Here is a 19,333-nt window from a genome sequence, read left to right as displayed (position 1 = left end):
GATCATATGGAAGTAGCCCCAGGTATGAGTCATTGGGTCAACCCAATGTACTGTAGGTCGACATACATTGGGTCAACACCTTTAGGTTGACAACTATAAGAGGTCGACATGGCTTAGGTGGACATGGACTATAGTCTAACAGGGACTTTAGGTCGGCATGCCAAAGGACGACATGAAAAAGGTTGACATGTTGAATTTTTTTGGGGTGTCTGTCGACTGATGTTGACATGGACACTGTAAGTGTACCACTTCACTCACCATGCTTCGAGCGCAGTGCCTTGCTGCGCTCAGCACACTATTTTATTCTCCTTCCACGCTCTGGGCAGATGGTATGGTTTGAAAAACCATCTTTTGTTTTTAAATCCTTTTAAAAAACATGTCGCCTTTTTTATGTAGACATTTGGCATGTCCACCTATAGTCCATTTCGACGTTAGCCATGTTGTCCTTTTATAGGTGTCGACCTACGGGTGTCGACCCAATGTATGTCGACTGAATATAGATCGACTCAACGACCATATTCTGCAGTTCCAAGCATCTTTTTTTTTTTTTTTTTGGTTTATCCCTTAAGAAAAAAATATTGTTTACAAAAAAATGATGTTATCAATGTATACAATATAACATATGCATCGCAATATTATATGTGTCTACTGTCTTTGTAAAGCTTCTCATATATAGATTTCAAATAAATAAAAGTTTTTAGTGCATAGCTTTACCAGATTTATTACGGTGGATTTACTATTGTTGTGACCATTTTTCATTTTATTCCTTTCAATCATAAGGGCTACCGTACTGACTCGAGTAGAAAAGTCCATTGCATCTGTGTTGAACTTGTGCCTGACACTGTACACTACTGTGCACTCACTGTAACATAACCCAGCTGTCCTGTGCAAGTGCAAGTACAGTAGCTACAGCATTATCGCAGCTTCCAGCCAGGAAGGGCCCCAATGGGTGAATGGTTTCCAGCTGCATGTAGTCTTTGCTCATCTGTGGGGATTTGCGCTTTCAGGGAGGACAGGGAAAGGCAGGAGGAATTTGTTAAAAAGAAACAAAACAACATCCCTTAGTAAATTCTATGCTTGGTGTGTGGGTGTGTGTATTACACGGTCAGAGTGCAACACAGCGTGCCTGCCCTAGTGCCGTGCCAGCAGTAGGTCTCTCTCTCCCCGGCTGTACGCTGTAGCAGTGACAGGGCTGGAGGTGGGTGGGTGTTCCCGGGGCGGATGTGTGCATTGTATAATACATACATACACAGAACCGAGGCCTCAGCCTGCACATACTGTACACATCATTCTCGCTCACCCCTCTTTCACCAGTCATGGTGACCCTGTTTCTCCGGCGCTGCTCCCTGGCACTGGGCCGGGGCTCCTTTCTGCTGACGCCGTGCAATGCCGGGGCCACCCGGGTCAGAGCAGTGACAGGGGCAGCGGCAGCTGGAGCAGTAGTAGGTCACAAGAAGGTGAGAACAGCAGAAGATCTGACTGGACCCTCCCTGCTTACAGAACTGTACTGGGTCTTCCTGAGGGGATACCTGCTTTATAGCCATGATTTACAGGTCAGTCCTATATGCTGTGTATATGCTGTTGAAAAATGTATATTTCAATTAAAGTTTCAGAACAACTCTATATTATCGCTGCCAGTAGTACCAGTACAGTGTATCCGCTTTTGTTGATTTCTTTATTAAAACTTTTTTTCTAAACAGGTAATATGTTAATCACATCGGATCCAAATGTAACCACCAGGTTACCACCAGGTTATCAACAAATGTGTTTAAAAATGAGAAGTAATCTATCAAGGAAAGTTGTTCACAGAATTATACATAATTTCAGAATCATTATGGTAGCACATTACAACTGTAATGTTTTTCTCTTACAAGTGAATTTTTTGCCACCCTTCATTTAGCCCAATTAAAATGTGTCACAAAATAGGCTATAAGTAACTAGGGTAGGGATGGCCATCGACTATCGATGTTCCCCAAACATCGATGGTTGGGACCTAGTGCTCAATGTTTTGGATTCAATATTGGAGGGATGAATGGTTTGGAAGGGCTCATGGGTGGATGCGGTGATAGCGGTGATAGGGGCCTATGTTTAGGGGTGTGACAAGACCCCAGAGAGGGTGTGCCCAGCCACCAAAGAGGCTTGGCTAGCCATAAGAAAGTGCATGGTTTGGGCCACTTGATAAATATATATAGTAAACACCTCTAGTGCATGAATAATAATGTATCTTAATAATAACATCAATGCTCTGTAGAAAATGGACCATAGCACTGTGTAGTAACTTATAAATCAAGTGCACATCATCCCCAGTGCTTAAAGTGGTCTCCCCCGCTCAGTGCCAGATTTAGCCTTCGGGGGGCCTGGGGCACTTTAGACAGGGGGGCCCCCTTGCACTTGTCATTACTGGCCGCAAACTGCATGGGAGAATATTACACTGTCAAAACACAGAGTAAAGGCAGTATAATCTTTGTTTATAACCATTTCTTTAAGTGCAGCACCCGGGCAGTTGTCATATGTATCTTGGAGTGCCGGTAACCACGCATCTATTTTTTTTAATATATATATACACACACACACATACTTACCACATGAAAAGCCTGTATTTGTCACTCTGCACCGTACTCTGTAGGATACCTCACAGTCCCAGTGCTGCCTCTGATTAAAAACCCTCCCATGACTAGGCTGCTGCTGTTCTCCATGGGCCTGAGAAGCATGTAATGAGCTCCACCAATCAGAGCTCAGCACAAACATCTCAGCCTCTGCCCTCTGGTGCAAAGTGTCATGGGACTTAGTCAACTCCCAGTAATGCATTGCACACTTGTGCAGTCAGTGTGCCTTGGATCCCAATGCTCAGCACCATTAATCATTGTCACATTGGCAGATAGGTGAAGCTGCAGCACTACCCCACTCCCATGCACAAAACCTTTTGCTAAAAAAAAAATGCCAACCACAGGGGGCCCCTAGCTAGAGGGGGGTCCAGGGGTACTGACCCCTTGTGCCTCCATTATAATCCGGCCCTGCCCCCACTTAATAGAATCCCCTGGAGGTGAGCGCTACAACCCCTCCACAAAAGCATCTAAAAGAATTGGAACAGTGTGCGCAGCAAAAATTTTGGTCATGGCTTATTGGAACAAGAGATTATGTACACTGTAATCACCATTACATATTATGCCAAACACCGTAATGCCCATTACACATTATGCCACACACCGTAATGCCCATTACACATTATGCCACACACAATAATGGCCATTACATATTATGCCACATAAGTGCTGTTTACCTTCATGCTCATTGCCAGGGTTTTGTTGCTCGATGCCAGGGGTTACATGCTCTTTGCCAGGGGTTACGTGCTCAGTGGCAGGGGTTTCTTGCTCGATGCCAGGGGTCACATGCTCAGTGCCAAGGGTTCACTGCTCAGTGCCAGGAGTAACATCTCGGTGCCAGGGGTAACATGCTTGGTGCCATGGGTTACATTACATGCACAGTGCCAGGGTTACATTACATGCCCAGTGCCAGTTACTGTGTGTACTGCCCTCACTGTGCGGTAAAGGAGCCGGGCAGAGCAGGGGAAAACCCGTCTGCCTCTCTCAGAGCAGGTGACACGGCGCGGCTATTTCAAATGACGTGCTGGGCCCGACTCGCGAGCCAATTTGTGCCGCGGCCTGGCAACCAGTCAATGGTTGCTCCCGATTGGCTGCTGGGCCGCAAGCTCCGATTGGCTCACTAGTCGCGAGCCGAGCCCAGTGCGTCATTTGAAGTAGTTGCGCCACGAACAGATGGACATGCTCTAAGAGAGACAGTCCGGTTTTCCACCTCTCTGCCCGACTTTCTCCTTTATAGCGATGTACTGTATAGAATATAAGAAAACATCTATTGTGAAGTGCGCAAACAATTGCGCTTGGTAAGAGGGTAGTCAGTCCTTGAAATAAAAAGAAACAAGAAAAAACAATGTATCAGCGCTGGCTGTGTTATATTTAAAAAAAAAGTTAGTGACGTTTTTCTTAATACAATTTAATATCAATCGTAAACGATATGCTACTGAGGAAACTGGATCTTGCCAGAGAAACACGTTGTGTCTACCAGGTGAACTACAAGAACCAAGACACAAGATTTGATCCTTGGTTCCACAAGTGCGGACACAAGGGCTGCCTGCTTGCTGTTACAGCTCGCAGGGTCAGTATTCAACTGACCCCCTGCGACACTCTGTTTCCCCCCCTTGTTAGGTTTTTAGAGCGAGGGGAAACGGCGTATGAGGCTGCTAAAACAGCTAGGGTTCCCTGCATTAGCCGCGAGCCTCGCTTTTTGGGGGAATCCTTGCCGTCCTCTGACAGTGAGGATTTCCCCAGTGCGTTAAATAGGGTGAGTGGCTGGCATCAGGGTTAAACAGCGAGGATCGCTTGTGTTCGTGGATCCCCGCCATTTAACCCCTCGCCGGCCGCATTGAATACAGTGCTACTGCCTTGGGACTAATGCTGTGTTCCTAAAGCACCAGGATTGGATCAATGTAACCACCAAGGAACTGGTAACAAATTAAGCAATACTGGAAAAAAGGCCCTAGTCCTGAGGAATATACCCAATAACCAATGTTCCCTATTAGCCCTTGTTTTATTAATATTAATGCAAATATATTTTTTTAGAATTTTATGTGATTTATGATTGATAATAAATTGTATTAAGTAAAGAAACTGTCCCTAACCTTTTTTTCTTTTACTATAACACAGCCAGCGCTGGTACATTGTTTTCTCTTGTTCCTTTATAGCGATGCAGGCCGGTCCAGGGACTGACAGTGAGGCAGATGGAGGCAGAACCTTTCTGCTTCCAAAATGGGCCTGATGGAACACAGTTCTGCCCCATTCGGCTTACTTTAACCCCTGTTGAGCCCTAAAAAAAGAGGTAGGTCCCCTGGAAGTAAGGCTCACAGGGGTTTCCTCTGTACCCTGATGGGCATGTCCAAACCTGTACGCAGTGCACATGCATGTACGGTGGAACACTACACACTGTGGCAAATAACCTGTGATTTTGAATGACTGCAGGTCAGAGGAGCATGGTCATATCTGTACCTTGACCTTGGAGTTCAGCTTCTATCTCTTTTGAAGTTTTCCTTGGCTCATTTTCTACCAGTCTCATTATATTTCTGTTTAATCTTGGGTTGATTTTCATCTTGCTGCCATATCCAGGGAAGTTGGCTACAGTCCATTAACTTTAAACTTCTTAATGATATTATTAAAAGCTGGCGATTTCCCTGCAGAAGCGTATGGGCTTCTTACCACAGCGCTGTTTGAGGGATCCGTTACGGATCCCTCCCAGCATGCCCTGCGGCCGGCGCCGTCACTCTGCGCATGCGCAGATGGACTCCCGGGTCACAGACCCGGAAGTCCAGTGCCGGCACCGCATAGCAACGGACAGCTCTTGGCGCAAGATCTGTTCCTTGCGTTAATAACCGCATATGTTAGAGCCTATTCCTTTATTAAAAATGCGGTGTCCGGCGAAGGGGGGCGATAATGGGCAGCAGATGTTACAACATCCCGCCCTTTATCTTTAACATGCTCCATCAGAAACGATGGAGCCCAGAATATAGAGCCAGATTTAACTCTAGGCAATGAAGGCCGTCACTTAGGGGCCTGTGGCCAGGGTCATAAAGAAGGCATTTGTGGTGGATTGCTGCACTGGTGCTGCCGTCAGACTCTGGCAAGCAGCTGTCTAATTGTTGCGTTGACAGCCTGCTGGTAGTGTAGAAATCCGGTGTGCATGCTAGGTCCTCTTCCACATTACGCATCATGACGTCACGTACCAGAGAGAAGAGGAGTAGAAAGGCTTTGGCCGCACTTAGAAGAAAGAGAAGAGACTATATTTTTGTTGTGCGAGCCGGTTATTATTCCTGGAGATGGGGAGGGAGCACACATACATAAATAAAAAAACACTTAATAGTAATACATAAAGCTGTCTCTAATGGGTATATAATAAGTTTTATAAGGGACAGTAAGGTGTATATAGCAGCATGATGAATATAGCACGCAGAAGTGACAGGAAGTGTACTAAAGTATAAAGGTGCCCATACACGGTCCGTTAAACGGATCCGTTCGGGACTTAAATAGTACACATCGCATCGCATGCCTTGTGCATGCAGTGTACATGCACTGCGATCTGATGCGATGTGTAGCTAGTACAAAAAGTATGTGCAGCACATACTTTTTGTACCGCACTATGTGATGCGCGGGAGCGCGCATCGCATAGTACAGAATGGAGCCGGACACAACGGAGCGTTCTGGGCTCCTTAACAGTGATAAAATAGGATATTTGAAAAATATATATCACTATTATTAAAATGGCAGTAGCAGAACTCATATTAAGTAGGTAGTAGAGGAAACATATCTACATGGCTACAGGTGTCACATTGACCACCCAGACATAGCACCTCACTAATCAATGTATTAGGCCATTTGTTCAAAACCTGGGTAGTAGTGCCCCCTGGTGGGCGTTCCTGATTTCCAGGGGGGAAGTGAAAGAAAAGGGGGCGGTGGACGTTTTACGGGACTTTAGGAGGGCAGTGAATCCATCGGAGAGCTTAGGCAGGGTTTCTTCCTCCTTACATGGCTGCCGAGAAGAAGCTGGTTGTGTGGCTGCTGGCTGCCTGTAGGGGGAGCAGCATCATCATCATCACACAGCTCCTAGCAGATAGGGATGGTCATCGTTGCCTTTGCCATCGATGGCAAAAGTGCAACTGACCATCGATAGTGTATAAATATTCAATGGACAACCATCGATGTTTTTATATATCGATGGTCATCCATTTTCTTTGATTGATTGGCTTGTAAGCCAATCAAAATGCGGGAGCGGGGCTTCGCGGGTGCCGGGGGCGGAGCTATGCTCCGTGTTCCGACACCTTTTGGAAAAAACAAAAACGAAATTATTTGTTTAAGCTTGACATTGATTGTCGGAAACCATCCGGTTCTCCCCCATCTATGGCAAAACTATTCGACATCGGCCATAAACCATCAATGATTTCTAACCATCGATGGTCGATGGCCATCCCTACAGGCAGATCAGAAGTCAAAGTTAACATGGAGCTTTGAAACAGTTACAGAGCTGGGAGAGGCTGTCACTGGTTGTCACAAGCATTCCCAGTGACTCTGCAGCAGCCAGGTGGGTGTTACATATTTTCAGGGGATGAAGGAAGGCAAGTACTGTCAGTGGAGTTACATGATGTCCCTATCACAGCAGCAGCTTGTGTGAAATGTTTGAATAACATGTGTAAGGGGAAGAGATGTGTGTGTGTGCGTGTGTGTGTGTGTGGGGGGGGGGTCCTGCTGAGTTTCATGTTAATGCTATGTACATATGCTGTGTGCATGTATACTGTGTGTATGATTTGTGCATGTATACTGTGTATATACGTGTGTTTGTGTATGTTGTGTGCATGTATACTGTCTGGGTGTGTATACTGTGTGCATGTATACTGTGTGTATGCTTTGTGCTTTTATATTGTGTGTGCATGTATGTTGTGTGTTCATGTATACTGTGTATATATGTGTGTTTGTGTATGTTGTGTGCATGTTACTGCCTGGGTGTGTATACTGTGTGCATTTATACTGACTGCGACTAACCAAGATGGAACCAGATATTGAAAAAATTGCGTCCACTCATCAAGCTCAAGGCAGCCATTAACAATACCGATGTGCATAATTGTATTTGGTAAAGAGTTACAAATATTATACCCTCTTGACAATTATACTGTGATTATTCGTGATTTGGAATTACTGTTACTTATTTATATGTTTGAAAATTAAAAGTTGAAAAGTAAAGGTTGTCTCCTGTGAATACAATTTGAAAACTCTGACGGCATTAGGTCTGAGTTATCAAAATAGTGGTTAGAATTAAACAAGCTTTGTCAGCTTACAAAAACGTCCCACCTTGTGAGCGGGAAGGGGGGTGTACAAAATATAGTTAGGTAGTTAGGGGGCACTGGACAGCTGGCCATTAACCAAAGGGGGCGGTAGGCTGGAAAAGGTTGAGAACCACTGTATTAGGCAATTGATCCCCAATGTCTAATTGAGACCATTGGGTGCTATAGTATCCAAGCAGTATATCCACCTGGTCTCACATTGTAGCAACTTAAGGGCCCAATTGCTAAGGCCCCCATACACCAGAATGATATTGTACCCAATCGTACAATGCGTGTTCCCGCTAGTTGGGGGATTGGTCTTGTATGCAGATTGTGTGCACACAATCGTGCAGTGCATGTTCCCGCTAGTTGGGGGATTGGTCTTCTGATCTGACGTGCTGCACGTCAGATCAGTTGGGATTGGGAGCAGATTGCATGTGCTTTTAAATGCATTCAATCTGTCGTTCGACGGGAGGAGAAGCGCTGGCTTCTCCTCACCTTCCGCTGCGATGCCCTCAGAGCAGCTGTGTCCCCCATAGGCAGTGGCTGCTGCGTTCCCCATCAGCAACTGGGTCCCTTGGCGGTGGCTGGGTCCCCTGGTGGAGGCGCTGGGATCCCCCATCGACGGTGCAGGAGACTGCAGCAAGTTTTTTTTTCAATTTAAAAATGGCTGCAGCCAGCCAATAGCGGCTCACCAGGTCATCGCCTCACCCCCTTGAGCTGGCTATATTAGCCAGAACGTGATAGGGGGCAAGCAGTCTGGCGGAGGAGGAGCGGAGAAGAGGTCCAGAAACGCCTGGAAGCCCTGGGGGTGGCAGCCATGCAAAAGAGCTTAAAAGGTCGTCGCCCCCAGGTGAAGAACATAGATGAAGAGACTGAAGCCCTGGGAGGCGGTGGCCATGCAAAAGAGCTTAGAACTCTGCTGCCCCCAGGTCAAGACGCCGCAGAAGCCTCAGGGGGCAGGGGACAGGGGCATGCTTCTAGGTAGCACACACACCCCCATGACATATGGACAACTGCCTGCTCGCCGCCCAGTGGCGTAACTAGGTTTTGGGTGCCCCCCCGCCGTTAAAGGGAGGGCGCCCACCCAGCCGCACACCCGCGCACCCAGCCGCACGCCCGCGCACCCAGCCGCACACTCGCCCACCCCGCCGCACCAACCCCCGCCCCGCCGCCCATGCAAACCCCCCATCCCCCGCAGTCTTACCTACGTTCAGTACGCGCTGAGGACCACCACAAAATGTCCGCCCCCATACAGCAGACAGTTTCAGAGAACTGTCTGCTAAATGGGGGCAGACATTTTGTGGTGGTCCTCATAGCAGAAGAAGGGAGCCGGGACCAGCGCGTACTGAAGACAGGTAAAGATTGCGGCGGGGTGTAACTATAGCACTGCAGCCCCCGGCGCCCACACATGCACAGCACCCCCCCCCCCCCCCGCGCGCGCGGTCGCGGGGGCTGCTGTGCTATAGTTACGCCACTGCCGCCGCCACTGCTACTTCACTACACAGGCTAGCCGCACAGAGCTTCATTACGTCCCCCGACAGCCCTGCACTCACAAACTAGAGCACACGCTCCCATACTCGCCCAGGGGGAGGAGCCGCTCGGACAGGCTGATCTCCGCCCAAACCCCCAATCTCTGGCAGTGGGAGAAGCTGCTTGGACATGCTTTGTCCAGATTGCCAGACACACACTGCAGCACTGCCCCCAGTCCAGATTGACTGCGTTTAGGGAGAACACCAATAAGAGGCGCAGGTGGGTGCCCACCTAGGGACACCACTGCTGTTTGGAGATGGAACCTACCGAAAGTACAAACATAATACATTGATTCCTACCCCCCCCCCTGGACCTCAAGTACCCACAGCAGCACCGCAACTGACCGTCACTCACCCTCTGCACATTTTCACCACATAACACCACCACCCACAGTATCCCCGCACCTGCCACTGCACCGCCCACATCACTCCAAACACACTACTCCACACACACCACAACCGCCCCTCCCCCACCCGCATTACACCTGCACATACCCCACACACGCCTCACCCCATCACTTACCCACGCCACCTCCATGCAACGCTGAATGCACCCATGCCCACAACCATCCCCCACCCAACTTTAGCACCCTGGCACCCGCCCCTCAAACACCTACAGCACTAACCAAATAACAACCGCCATGTCCAACTTGGGGCAGTACAGATGGTGTAATGGTTACCATTAATGCCTCACAGCACTGAGGTCAACCATCCACATCAGGAAAGGTGTGTAACAAGTCCAAAGTCCATATAGAATTCCACTAGAGAGAGTGTTTTCGACCTCCACTGTGGTCTTTCTCAAGGAGGATATATCTCACTCAAAGGTAACAGAATAAATACCATTTTCATCCAATCAATATAATGGGTAATGATTTACAGTCCAAAATAACCAATAAGAGAATAAAAAGAAAGAGAGAGAGAAAGATTTGTCAAGATGTGTGGTGCACCGGTTAAGGAAATCAGTCATAAAATATAACTTTTATTGATATATTTAAAGCCAGCGAAATATTAAAAAGAAACACATATAAGACAAAAAAGTGAAAATTGTGCGTGTTTAAAACCACACGCGTGGACCTATCTGTGATTGTGACTAATAGTTATACACAGTCTTGTGCGATTGTACCAAACCAATAAGAGAATATGAAAAACACATGACATCACAAAAAAGTCCCTGATTAGCATAATGATACTGCCGCCTGACCTCACTTCATGTCTGCGGCATCATGTTTCTGGCCATGTGCTGCTCCTCTCAGTTCCAGTAAAGCGACATTCTACTTTTGGGCGGTGTTACCATTGTCACTTCCGCTGGAAGTGAGCCGTCGCCATCTTAGAATGTGTTCAGATCCAGTGCTGGACGGTGATTATCAGCCCCACTTCCGGACAATCGCATCACTTCCGCTGGGAATTACTTTTTGTAGGTTTTTTTATGGTGTAGTTTTTGTTACAGTGGCCCTTATTCTGGTTGGTGCGGTGTTTGCCGCTTGCGGTCGTACCGCCGATGTTTTTCGTCTGCGCATGTGCAGAGGTCACTGCGCATGTGCAAGCGGTTTCGCCGTACGTTTTTTTTAGACGCCGCACAGGGGGCGGAGAGGGGCGTGAGGGGCTACTTAGCCTCATTACCCTATGCATATGCCCCGCGTTTCATGGGCGTTCCCATGCAAACGCTGGGCGTATGCATGGTAATAAAGCCGTGACGCATGTGTAGGGGGCGGGCATCTGACATCGCCGGATGTCAGCTGCCCGCCCCCATACATGATTTCATACGGACAAGTGTCCGTGTGGTCTAGGGTGGCGGTAGCTGGTGGAGCGTGCGGCCCTGCATTCGATGGTCGGCGACCATCGAATGCAGGGGCTGCTCCCAAGATGGAGGAGGCGTATCCCCGTCCACTTTCATGCGGACCGCCACATATCCGCGTACGGACGGAGGTGGCGATCCGTATGGAAGGCGGGGATTCGCCTGCACGGTCCTGGCCGCATATTCTGATCTGGCCGCACAGATCAGAATAAGGGCCAGTGTTTTGGTCCTAGGTCACATGTACATAAGTATTCACAGCCTTTGCTCAATACTTTGTTAATGCACCTTTGGCAGCAATTACAGCCTCAAGTTTGAATTTGATGCTAAACCTATCTTTGGACCATCGAGTTCTTGGGCACCTCCCTGACTAGGGCCTTTCTCCCCCGATCGCTCAGTTTAGACGGCCGGACAGCTCTAGAAAGAGTCCTGGGGCGAAATGTAATAGGGTGTGATTTTTAGACATGTGCGATTTTTGGTCAAAAACGGCCGAAATCGCACATTTTCCGAAAATCGCACATTTAATAGGTTGAAAATCGCGGTAAAAAAACGCACTTTTTACCGCGAAATCGCACTTTTGGAAGTTGCGATTTTTAGTCACATTTCAAATCGCATCCAGATGTTTTCCCATTATAAAGTATACAACTCGCAAATGTAATAGGGTGCGATTTTTGGTAAACGTTACCAAAAATCGCAAAAAAAATAGACCAGGTTCTGACAGGCGAATTTGACAGAACCATGCACAGATCATTGAGATCTGTGCATGGTCCTGTTAATAAAAATGTGTAAAAGTGTTTTTATAAAAAAAAAACGGCGTGGGGTCCCCCCTCCTAAGCATAACCAGCCCCGGGCTCATTGAGCCGGACCTGGTTCCAAAAATACGGGGGACAAAAAGCATAGGGGTCCCCCGTATTTCTGAAACCAGCCCCGGACTCTTGGACCGGTCCTGGTTACAAAAATACGGGGACAAAAAATCTGGGGGTCCCCCGTATTTTGAAACCAGCACCGGGCTCCAACAGCCGCGGTGTCATGCCACAGCCGGGGGACACTTTTTATACAAGGTCCCCCGGCCAAAACATGAGCACCGTGGCTGGTCAGCCTTGGACGGGGTACCTGGAGGAGTGGGACCCCCCCCCCCAATAAAGGGGTCCCCCCCCCCAGGCTTCACCCGTCCAGGGCTGAAGCCCGGGGCTGTCACCGGCGTCTGTGGCCAGTGGACGCCGGCCTGATAGGGTTAAATCGATCATACGTTACATTGCTTTATACCGGAGAACTACAAGTGCCAGCAGACCTCCCCCGCATGCTGGGACTTGGAGAACCACAAGTCCCAGCATGCGGGGCATTGTAGTCCACCTGTGAAAAGAATGTTTATAAAAAACACACACACAGAGAAGTAAAAGTTTATTACACACACACACCTCACTTTTACACCAGCGTTACTTACCATTCCTGGATCCAGCGCTGGTCTGGCTGCTTCACAGCCGGCTCCCCCCGCACTGACAGGCAGCGGGGAGAACCGGCTTTCTCCGTTGCCTCTAACAGCTTCTGTAGCGCTGTTCCAGCGCTACAGAGGCTGAGAGCGCGATTGGCCGATACGTCTCCATGGAGACGCATAGCTCAGTCCTGATTGGCTGAGCTATGCGTCTCCATGGAGACGCATAGCTCAGCCAATCGCGCTCTCAGCCTCTGTAGCACTGGGACAGCGCTACAGAAGCTGGTAGAGGCAACGGAGAAAGCCGGTTCTCCCCGCTGCCTGTCAGTGCGGGGGGAGCCGGCTGTGAAGCAGCCAGACCAGCGCTGGATCCAGGAATGGTAAGTAACGCTGGTGTAAAAGTGAGGTGTGTGTGTAATAAACTTTTACTTCTCTGTGTGTGTGTTTTTTATAAACATTCTTTTTTACAGGTGGACTACAAGTCCCAGCGGGCCCATTAATGCCCCGCATGCTGGGACTTGTGGTTCTCCAAGTCCCAGCATGCGGGGGAGGTCTGCTGGCACTTGTAGTTCTCCGGTATAAAGCAATGTAACATATGATCGATTTAACCCTATCAGGCCGGCGTCCACTGGCCACGGACGCCGGTGACAGCCCCGGGCTTCAGCCCTAAACGGGTGAAGCCTGGGGGGGGGACCCCTTTATTGGGGGGGGTCCCCACTCCTCCAGGTACCCCGTCCAAGGCTGACCAGCCACGGTGCTCATGTTTTGGCCGGGGGACCTTGTATAAAAAGTGTCCCCCGGCTGTGGCATGACACCGCGGGCTGTTGGAGCCCGGTGCTGGTTTCAAAATACGGGGGACCCCCAGATTTTTTGTCCCCCGTATTTTTGGAACCAGGTCCGGCTCAATGAGCCCGGGGCTGGTTATGCTTAGGAGGGGGGACCCCACGCCGTTTTTTTTTTAAACTTTTTTTTTTTTGCACAAAATCGCATTTATGAAAATGCGCACATTTTCATGACTGAAAATGCGCACATTTTCATGACTGAAAATGCGCACATTTTCATGACTAAAATTCGCCCGAAATCGCGGCAAATCGCATTTTTTTGCCGCAAATTCGCATCTCATTACATATGCGAATTCGTGGCAAAAAATGCGATTTTTAAAGGTGCGATTTGGTGCGATTTTTTTTTAGTCTAAAAAATCGCACCCTATTACATTTCGCCCCTGGTGGTTCCAAGCTTCTTCCGTTACAGATGATGGAGGCCAATATGCTGAATTGGACCTTCAAAGCAGTAGATACAGTGGGGATCGAAAGTTTGGGCACCTCAGGCAAAAACTTTTGGGTGCCCAAACTTTTGCAGACACCATTTTTTGTTTTATGTTATTTTGAAAGTATAAATGATGGAAAAAAAATCAAACTTTTTTTGACATGTTATAAGAATGTCTAATCTGTCATTTGATGCCTTTTGGAGATTTTTCCATCTTTCCTTGGCTTCTTTTTGCATATTAAAATTAATTTTTACCTGGGGTGCAGAAACTTTCGATTCCCACTGTACGTTTCTGGGCCTCAAAACAATCCTTTGTCTCAATCCACACTTCCACTTATTTACTCTTGACGTGCACTCAAGTGAGGGACCTTATATGGACAGTTGTGTGCCTTTCCAAATCATGTCCAGTAAACTGAATTTACAACAGGTGGACTCCAATTGAGCTGTAGGAATATCTCAAGGATGATCAGTGGAAACAGGATGCACCTGAGCTCAATTTCTAGCTTCATGGTCAAGGCTGTGAATACTTATGTACATGTGATTTCTTAGTTTTTAATAAATTTGCAAAAATCTAATAGAGAGAGAGAGAGAGCAGACCCCTGTTTCGCACCACAAACTTTAAAGTTACTGTGTCTGGGCTGCCCGGCTTACAAGGTCCCCTGTTGGATAGGGGAAGTAAAGGAAAGTATGGATAGCAATTGTAAGATGGCGCCCTTTTGTTGACCTTAGTAATTAGATCAACATAGCCTCGTAGTGAATTGTAAAACAAGCAAAATAAAGTCCAAAACTCATATACATTTATTATAAAAGTATCTTATTCCACACAATACAGGTGGTTTATCCAGACTGTTAAAAGGTTCAATGGTGTGTTATTAATATTTCAGAGTACCAAACGAATGTTCCCAACGCGTTTCGTCCCTACATGGGACTTCATCAGGAGTTTGCAGATGACACAACTATTAGTTCCAACGACTTTCGTTTGGTAGACTGTGTCTACAATGGGACAATTTTGTTTAGGTTCTTGTGAGAATTCAGAGGTACACTGTCACTTTAAAAAGTATCTTTCAATTGTAGTGTCAACGTAGATGCCTCTTATTTGTTTCAGATTGTTCCGCCTTTAAAAGATTAAAGAATTGATTGACAGCTCCATGTTTTTTTTTAAAAGGACCCGTTGAGCCGTTTTATCTAAAATCTGGGTGAATTTCAAATAGAGTGTTCTGTCAATGCTGGATTAAAAAATGAACAAATGTACTTCGTACAGAGTCTAGGATTATTCAAAATGCAGTTCTTGCCTTCTGGAGATGTGTCCTGTTTGAAAGACTGCAGGCTCACTCCTTGGACTTTATTTTGCTTGTTTTACAATTCACTACAAGGCTATGTTGATCTAATTACTTAGGTCAACAAAAGGGCGCCATCTTACAATTGCTATCCATACAGTATATATATATATATATATATATATATATATATATATATATATATATATATACCACTCCAAGGATAGAGGCACACGACTCAGGAAAGATTTTTCAGCAAGTGTATTGGGCTAGTAACATCTAGCGCTTTCGGGGGACGCAGCCCCCTTCATCAGGATGATAGCCACAAACAAATATAGATGCATGTTTGTGGCTATCATCCTGATGAAGGGGGCTGCGTCCCCCGAAAGCGCTAGATGTTACTAGCCCAATACACTTGCTGAAAAATCTTTCCTGAGTCGTGTGCCTCTATCCTTGGAGTGGTATATACAGAACCTGGTGTGCACCGACCAAGTTGTATGAGCATTATTGGAGTGCCGGCATATGTGGAATATATATATATATATCACCTTGTCATTATGGGGTATTGTGTGTAGAATTTTGAGAGGAAAAAATTAATTTATTCCATTTCGGAATAAGGCTGTCACATAACAAAATATGGAAAAAGTGAAGTGTTGTGATTACTTTCCAGATGCACTTTATATCTGTGTGCGTGCGTGCGTGCGTGCGTGCGTGCGTGACAACAGCCAAATGGACTGAAGTGAACCTAAAGAAGAAAATCCTTTTGAGTCTACACTGATTTTTCTCACCATGAAGTCTGATATGAGGAAAAAATACCACACAACTTTAAAATATATATATTTTTTAATATACTAGTGTATACATTTATTTTCCATTGTTTCATCGTTTAGAGGATATGTAGGATGATATTTGGGCAAGTGGTGGCTCTAATTCATAGTTCTTAAGGTTTGTACAGATTTGGCAATATAATGAATGATATTTGCCCCTTCTGAACGATATTATTTTTTATATCGCCCTGTGTGTATGCTATGCCCGGCAAATGATGAACACTCCTGCATGTCGCTATCACCCGCCCCCCCCCCCCCCCCCCGTCATCTGTGCATGTGCAGATGAGGGAGCACATCATTAATGAGGGCTATGCAGCATGACCCCCACTCCTATCCCCTCTTATCCCCCCCCCCCCGGCAGGTCCCTTTGGCTGCCGATATCGCCGGTGGCCGTAATTGCCCAGTGTGTATGGGCCATTGGAGCTGTGTTCAAGAGGTGTCGCTGATGCAATATATAAATACTTCTAAAGTCAGCTCAGCATTTACTTTCTCATTTGTATTTCAGGCTATATACAAGAAGAAGTATGGGCCCATGTGGAAATCCAGTTTTGGCAGATACAAAACCGTGTATGTTGCTGATGCCGATATTTTAGAGACATTGCTGCGGCAGGAGGGAAAATATCCTATGAGAAGTGACATGGAAATCTGGAAAATACACCGGCGTCTCAGAGACCTGGCCTACGGCCCATTCACAGAGTACGTTGCTAGGCACAGTATGATACATTGTTACAGCATGGCTCTTTTACCCAGTGGGGACACTGGTCCCACCCAGCTCCAGTGAATACTGCTACATTCATACATCAGGTTGATATGTTGCATCTGTAAAGGCCACATGCACTAGGACAATTTACATGCAATTTGGGCACTTTTTTATGCGATTGCATTAATCAATCTCATTAAAGTGCCCAAAATGCATGTTATTGACATGCGATGCATGGCCTCGTGCGCATTGCACCGGAGCCTACGAGTACCAGATTTCTTCTGATTCAAGCAGGTTTGGCTGGGATCACATGCGATATATCGCATGCAAAAGGACCACAGGTGAAATATCGAATGCGATCCTGATGGTCCTGGGCGGCTCAAGGGCGGGTCGTGGCCGATTTCTCCAAGAAATCGCCAAGTGTATGGCCAGCTTATGAGGTTTACACCAGAAGCACTATTTTGATAGATGGCTGCAGTGGTATCCAGTGAGGTTATTGGCTGGGCAGGGACAGGCTTGTATCAGAGCCAGATGCGCACACACAGTATTTGGTGATGAGTTTTATAAGTAAAAAAATATTAAAATAATACAAAGATGATATGAATAATACAAAGAGGATTTGTATAAGTTATACATATCTTCTTTGTATTTTTATAATCAAGCCTCTTTAACCCTTTCAGGTCCAATGTCTAGTCAGGCAGCCCTAGCGCTAGTAGCAGATCCAATGGTGAGCCACTTTAAAATAAGAACATTAACATCTTTCAGCATTCCATGTAGACCTTTTTGGAATAAATAAAAAAATGGGCTGCAAAGGGTTAATGTTCTGGAGTATGACAGGTAAGGATAGGTCTTCTCTGCCTACCTTAACAGCACACCACTGGTGGTATCATGTCAGCCACATAATATACTTTCTGCACTTATTAAATTAAAGTATGAGGATTATGGTTATCAATATTTTCTTCTACACTGCGCTAGGACACATCCTCTGCAATGCAAGATGTGTTTGTGTTGCAATGTATAAATATGTCAGTTGCCAGAATCATGTGGCAGTGTGTGTTCTTAGATATCACATCAGTGTAAGGCTTGTTGTGCAAGTGACAAGGAAAAAGCCCCATATTTGGGAATGGCTGCAGGCAGGGGCGTAGCTAAGGGTTCATGGGCCCTGGTGCGAAAGGTCAGCTTGGGGCCCCCCTACATACAACAAAATTAAAACAAGATATTAGCTTTCATGAGTGTCCTTTTCACTACACCCATTACAGTTCATTGATGAATGGTTGCTCTGGGTTACTACAATGTGTACATTTTCTAGTTGTTATGCAATGAATTCTATGTGATTTTCCTCTTTTCAGCATTTGCATTTAGTTTGCACCTTTCAGACAATCTAAGAGCCTGGTGTAATTTCATACATATCCTACTGAATCAGAGCTAATGAGAGGGGGAGAAAAACAAAACATAAAAAGCAGTAATTATTTCTGCAATAACAGAGCAGCCAAGCAATAGAAACGAATTGCTTTGTCAGCTTTGGGCACCACTCCAAATCCTGATTGATCCAACAGCTATCTGGCTGAGACGATACTACACAACAGAGGAGACTTACGTGTAGGCGGCGGCGGCGGCACACACGCGAATACGCAGCGCGGCAGCGGCGACTGTCCTTCCTCTAACACCGCTCTGACTGCAGCATCAGGGGGAACCGGAGCCGCTGCAGCCAATCACAGCTCCGATATGGCCACCGTGTCCCGTCCCCAGCCGCAGGCAGCCAATAGGAAGGGGACCCCTTGCCGCGTGACGTCAGAGCGACGCACGCGGGCCCGCAAAGCACCACTGGGAACCAGGGCCGTCTTTTCGTATGGGCTTAATGGGCACTTGCCCAGGGGCCCCAGGTGTATAAGGGCCCTATGCTGATAGCTGAGGATCCCCTTTTTCTAGGCATACCAGAATTTTGAAAATCGGCCTTGGGGAACTGGAGATATCCAACTTCAAAGCAGCAGTCCCCATCCGACCTGTTAATTGCAATTTCCAGTCATATTTCTCAGGTTCTCTCTGAATTAGAGTTTTTCTGAGAGTATATTCCAAAAGCTGGGATTCTCCCCTTTCTGTCGACACTAGCGGCTTGTCTGTATCATGCCCAGAACCCGAGATATCAGCCTTCCAGCAGCCGGTCCCTGCTCCAGCTCTAAACGTCTGGTGTACAGTTTTATATTTTTGTCAATGGATTGCTCTGGCTCCTGATCTCTGATCCCCAAGTTCCCAGCACCTCCTGAAAGTTGGGACTCTAGGTTTTTATACTATTGAAGGCTAAGAAATCTATTTCCAGATAATGGCGATATCTGCAGTCAAACAAGCTGCCCTTCCACCAGAAAATGATGAATATTAAGCCCACTCCATTATTCAACCCTCCCCTGCATATAAAACACCCCCTACCTCCCTGGAAGTAATTTACGAGGGACCCTTCATTTAGCACAGTGCCCCCTTCCACACGTTAGTGTTCACCCTCCCACCACCTGTGCAGTAAAGGAGTAATTAGCAGAAGTTACTGCTCCGGGTCCTACATGTTGAATGGAAGATAGAGCACCCCCTGCCACCCGTGGGACATCAAAGCTTATGCTGATAGCACCCTCCACCCCT

At 46.9% G+C, this 19,333-nt stretch overlaps 1 protein-coding gene across 1 annotated transcript in view; it reads left to right on the top strand.

The window, feature by feature from the left end:
* Positions 1–953: 953 nt before the first annotated feature.
* LOC146020526 (sterol 26-hydroxylase, mitochondrial-like) overlaps positions 954–19,333 on the top strand; it is a 93,220-nt gene continuing 74,840 nt past the window's right edge. The window contains exons 1-2 of the mRNA XM_083153723.1: positions 954–1,553; positions 16,511–16,701. Coding sequence (XP_083009849.1) covers positions 1,317–1,553; positions 16,511–16,701 — 428 coding nt within the window. The 5' untranslated portion in view covers positions 954–1,316. The remainder of the gene's footprint in view (positions 1,554–16,510; positions 16,702–19,333) is intronic.

This window comes from Crinia signifera, chromosome 7 (assembly GCF_055691185.1).
Source record: "Crinia signifera chromosome 7, ASM5569118v1, whole genome shotgun sequence".
Classification (NCBI taxonomy): domain Eukaryota; kingdom Metazoa; phylum Chordata; class Amphibia; order Anura; family Myobatrachidae; genus Crinia; species Crinia signifera.
This window is presented reverse-complemented; position numbering and strand designations above follow the sequence as displayed.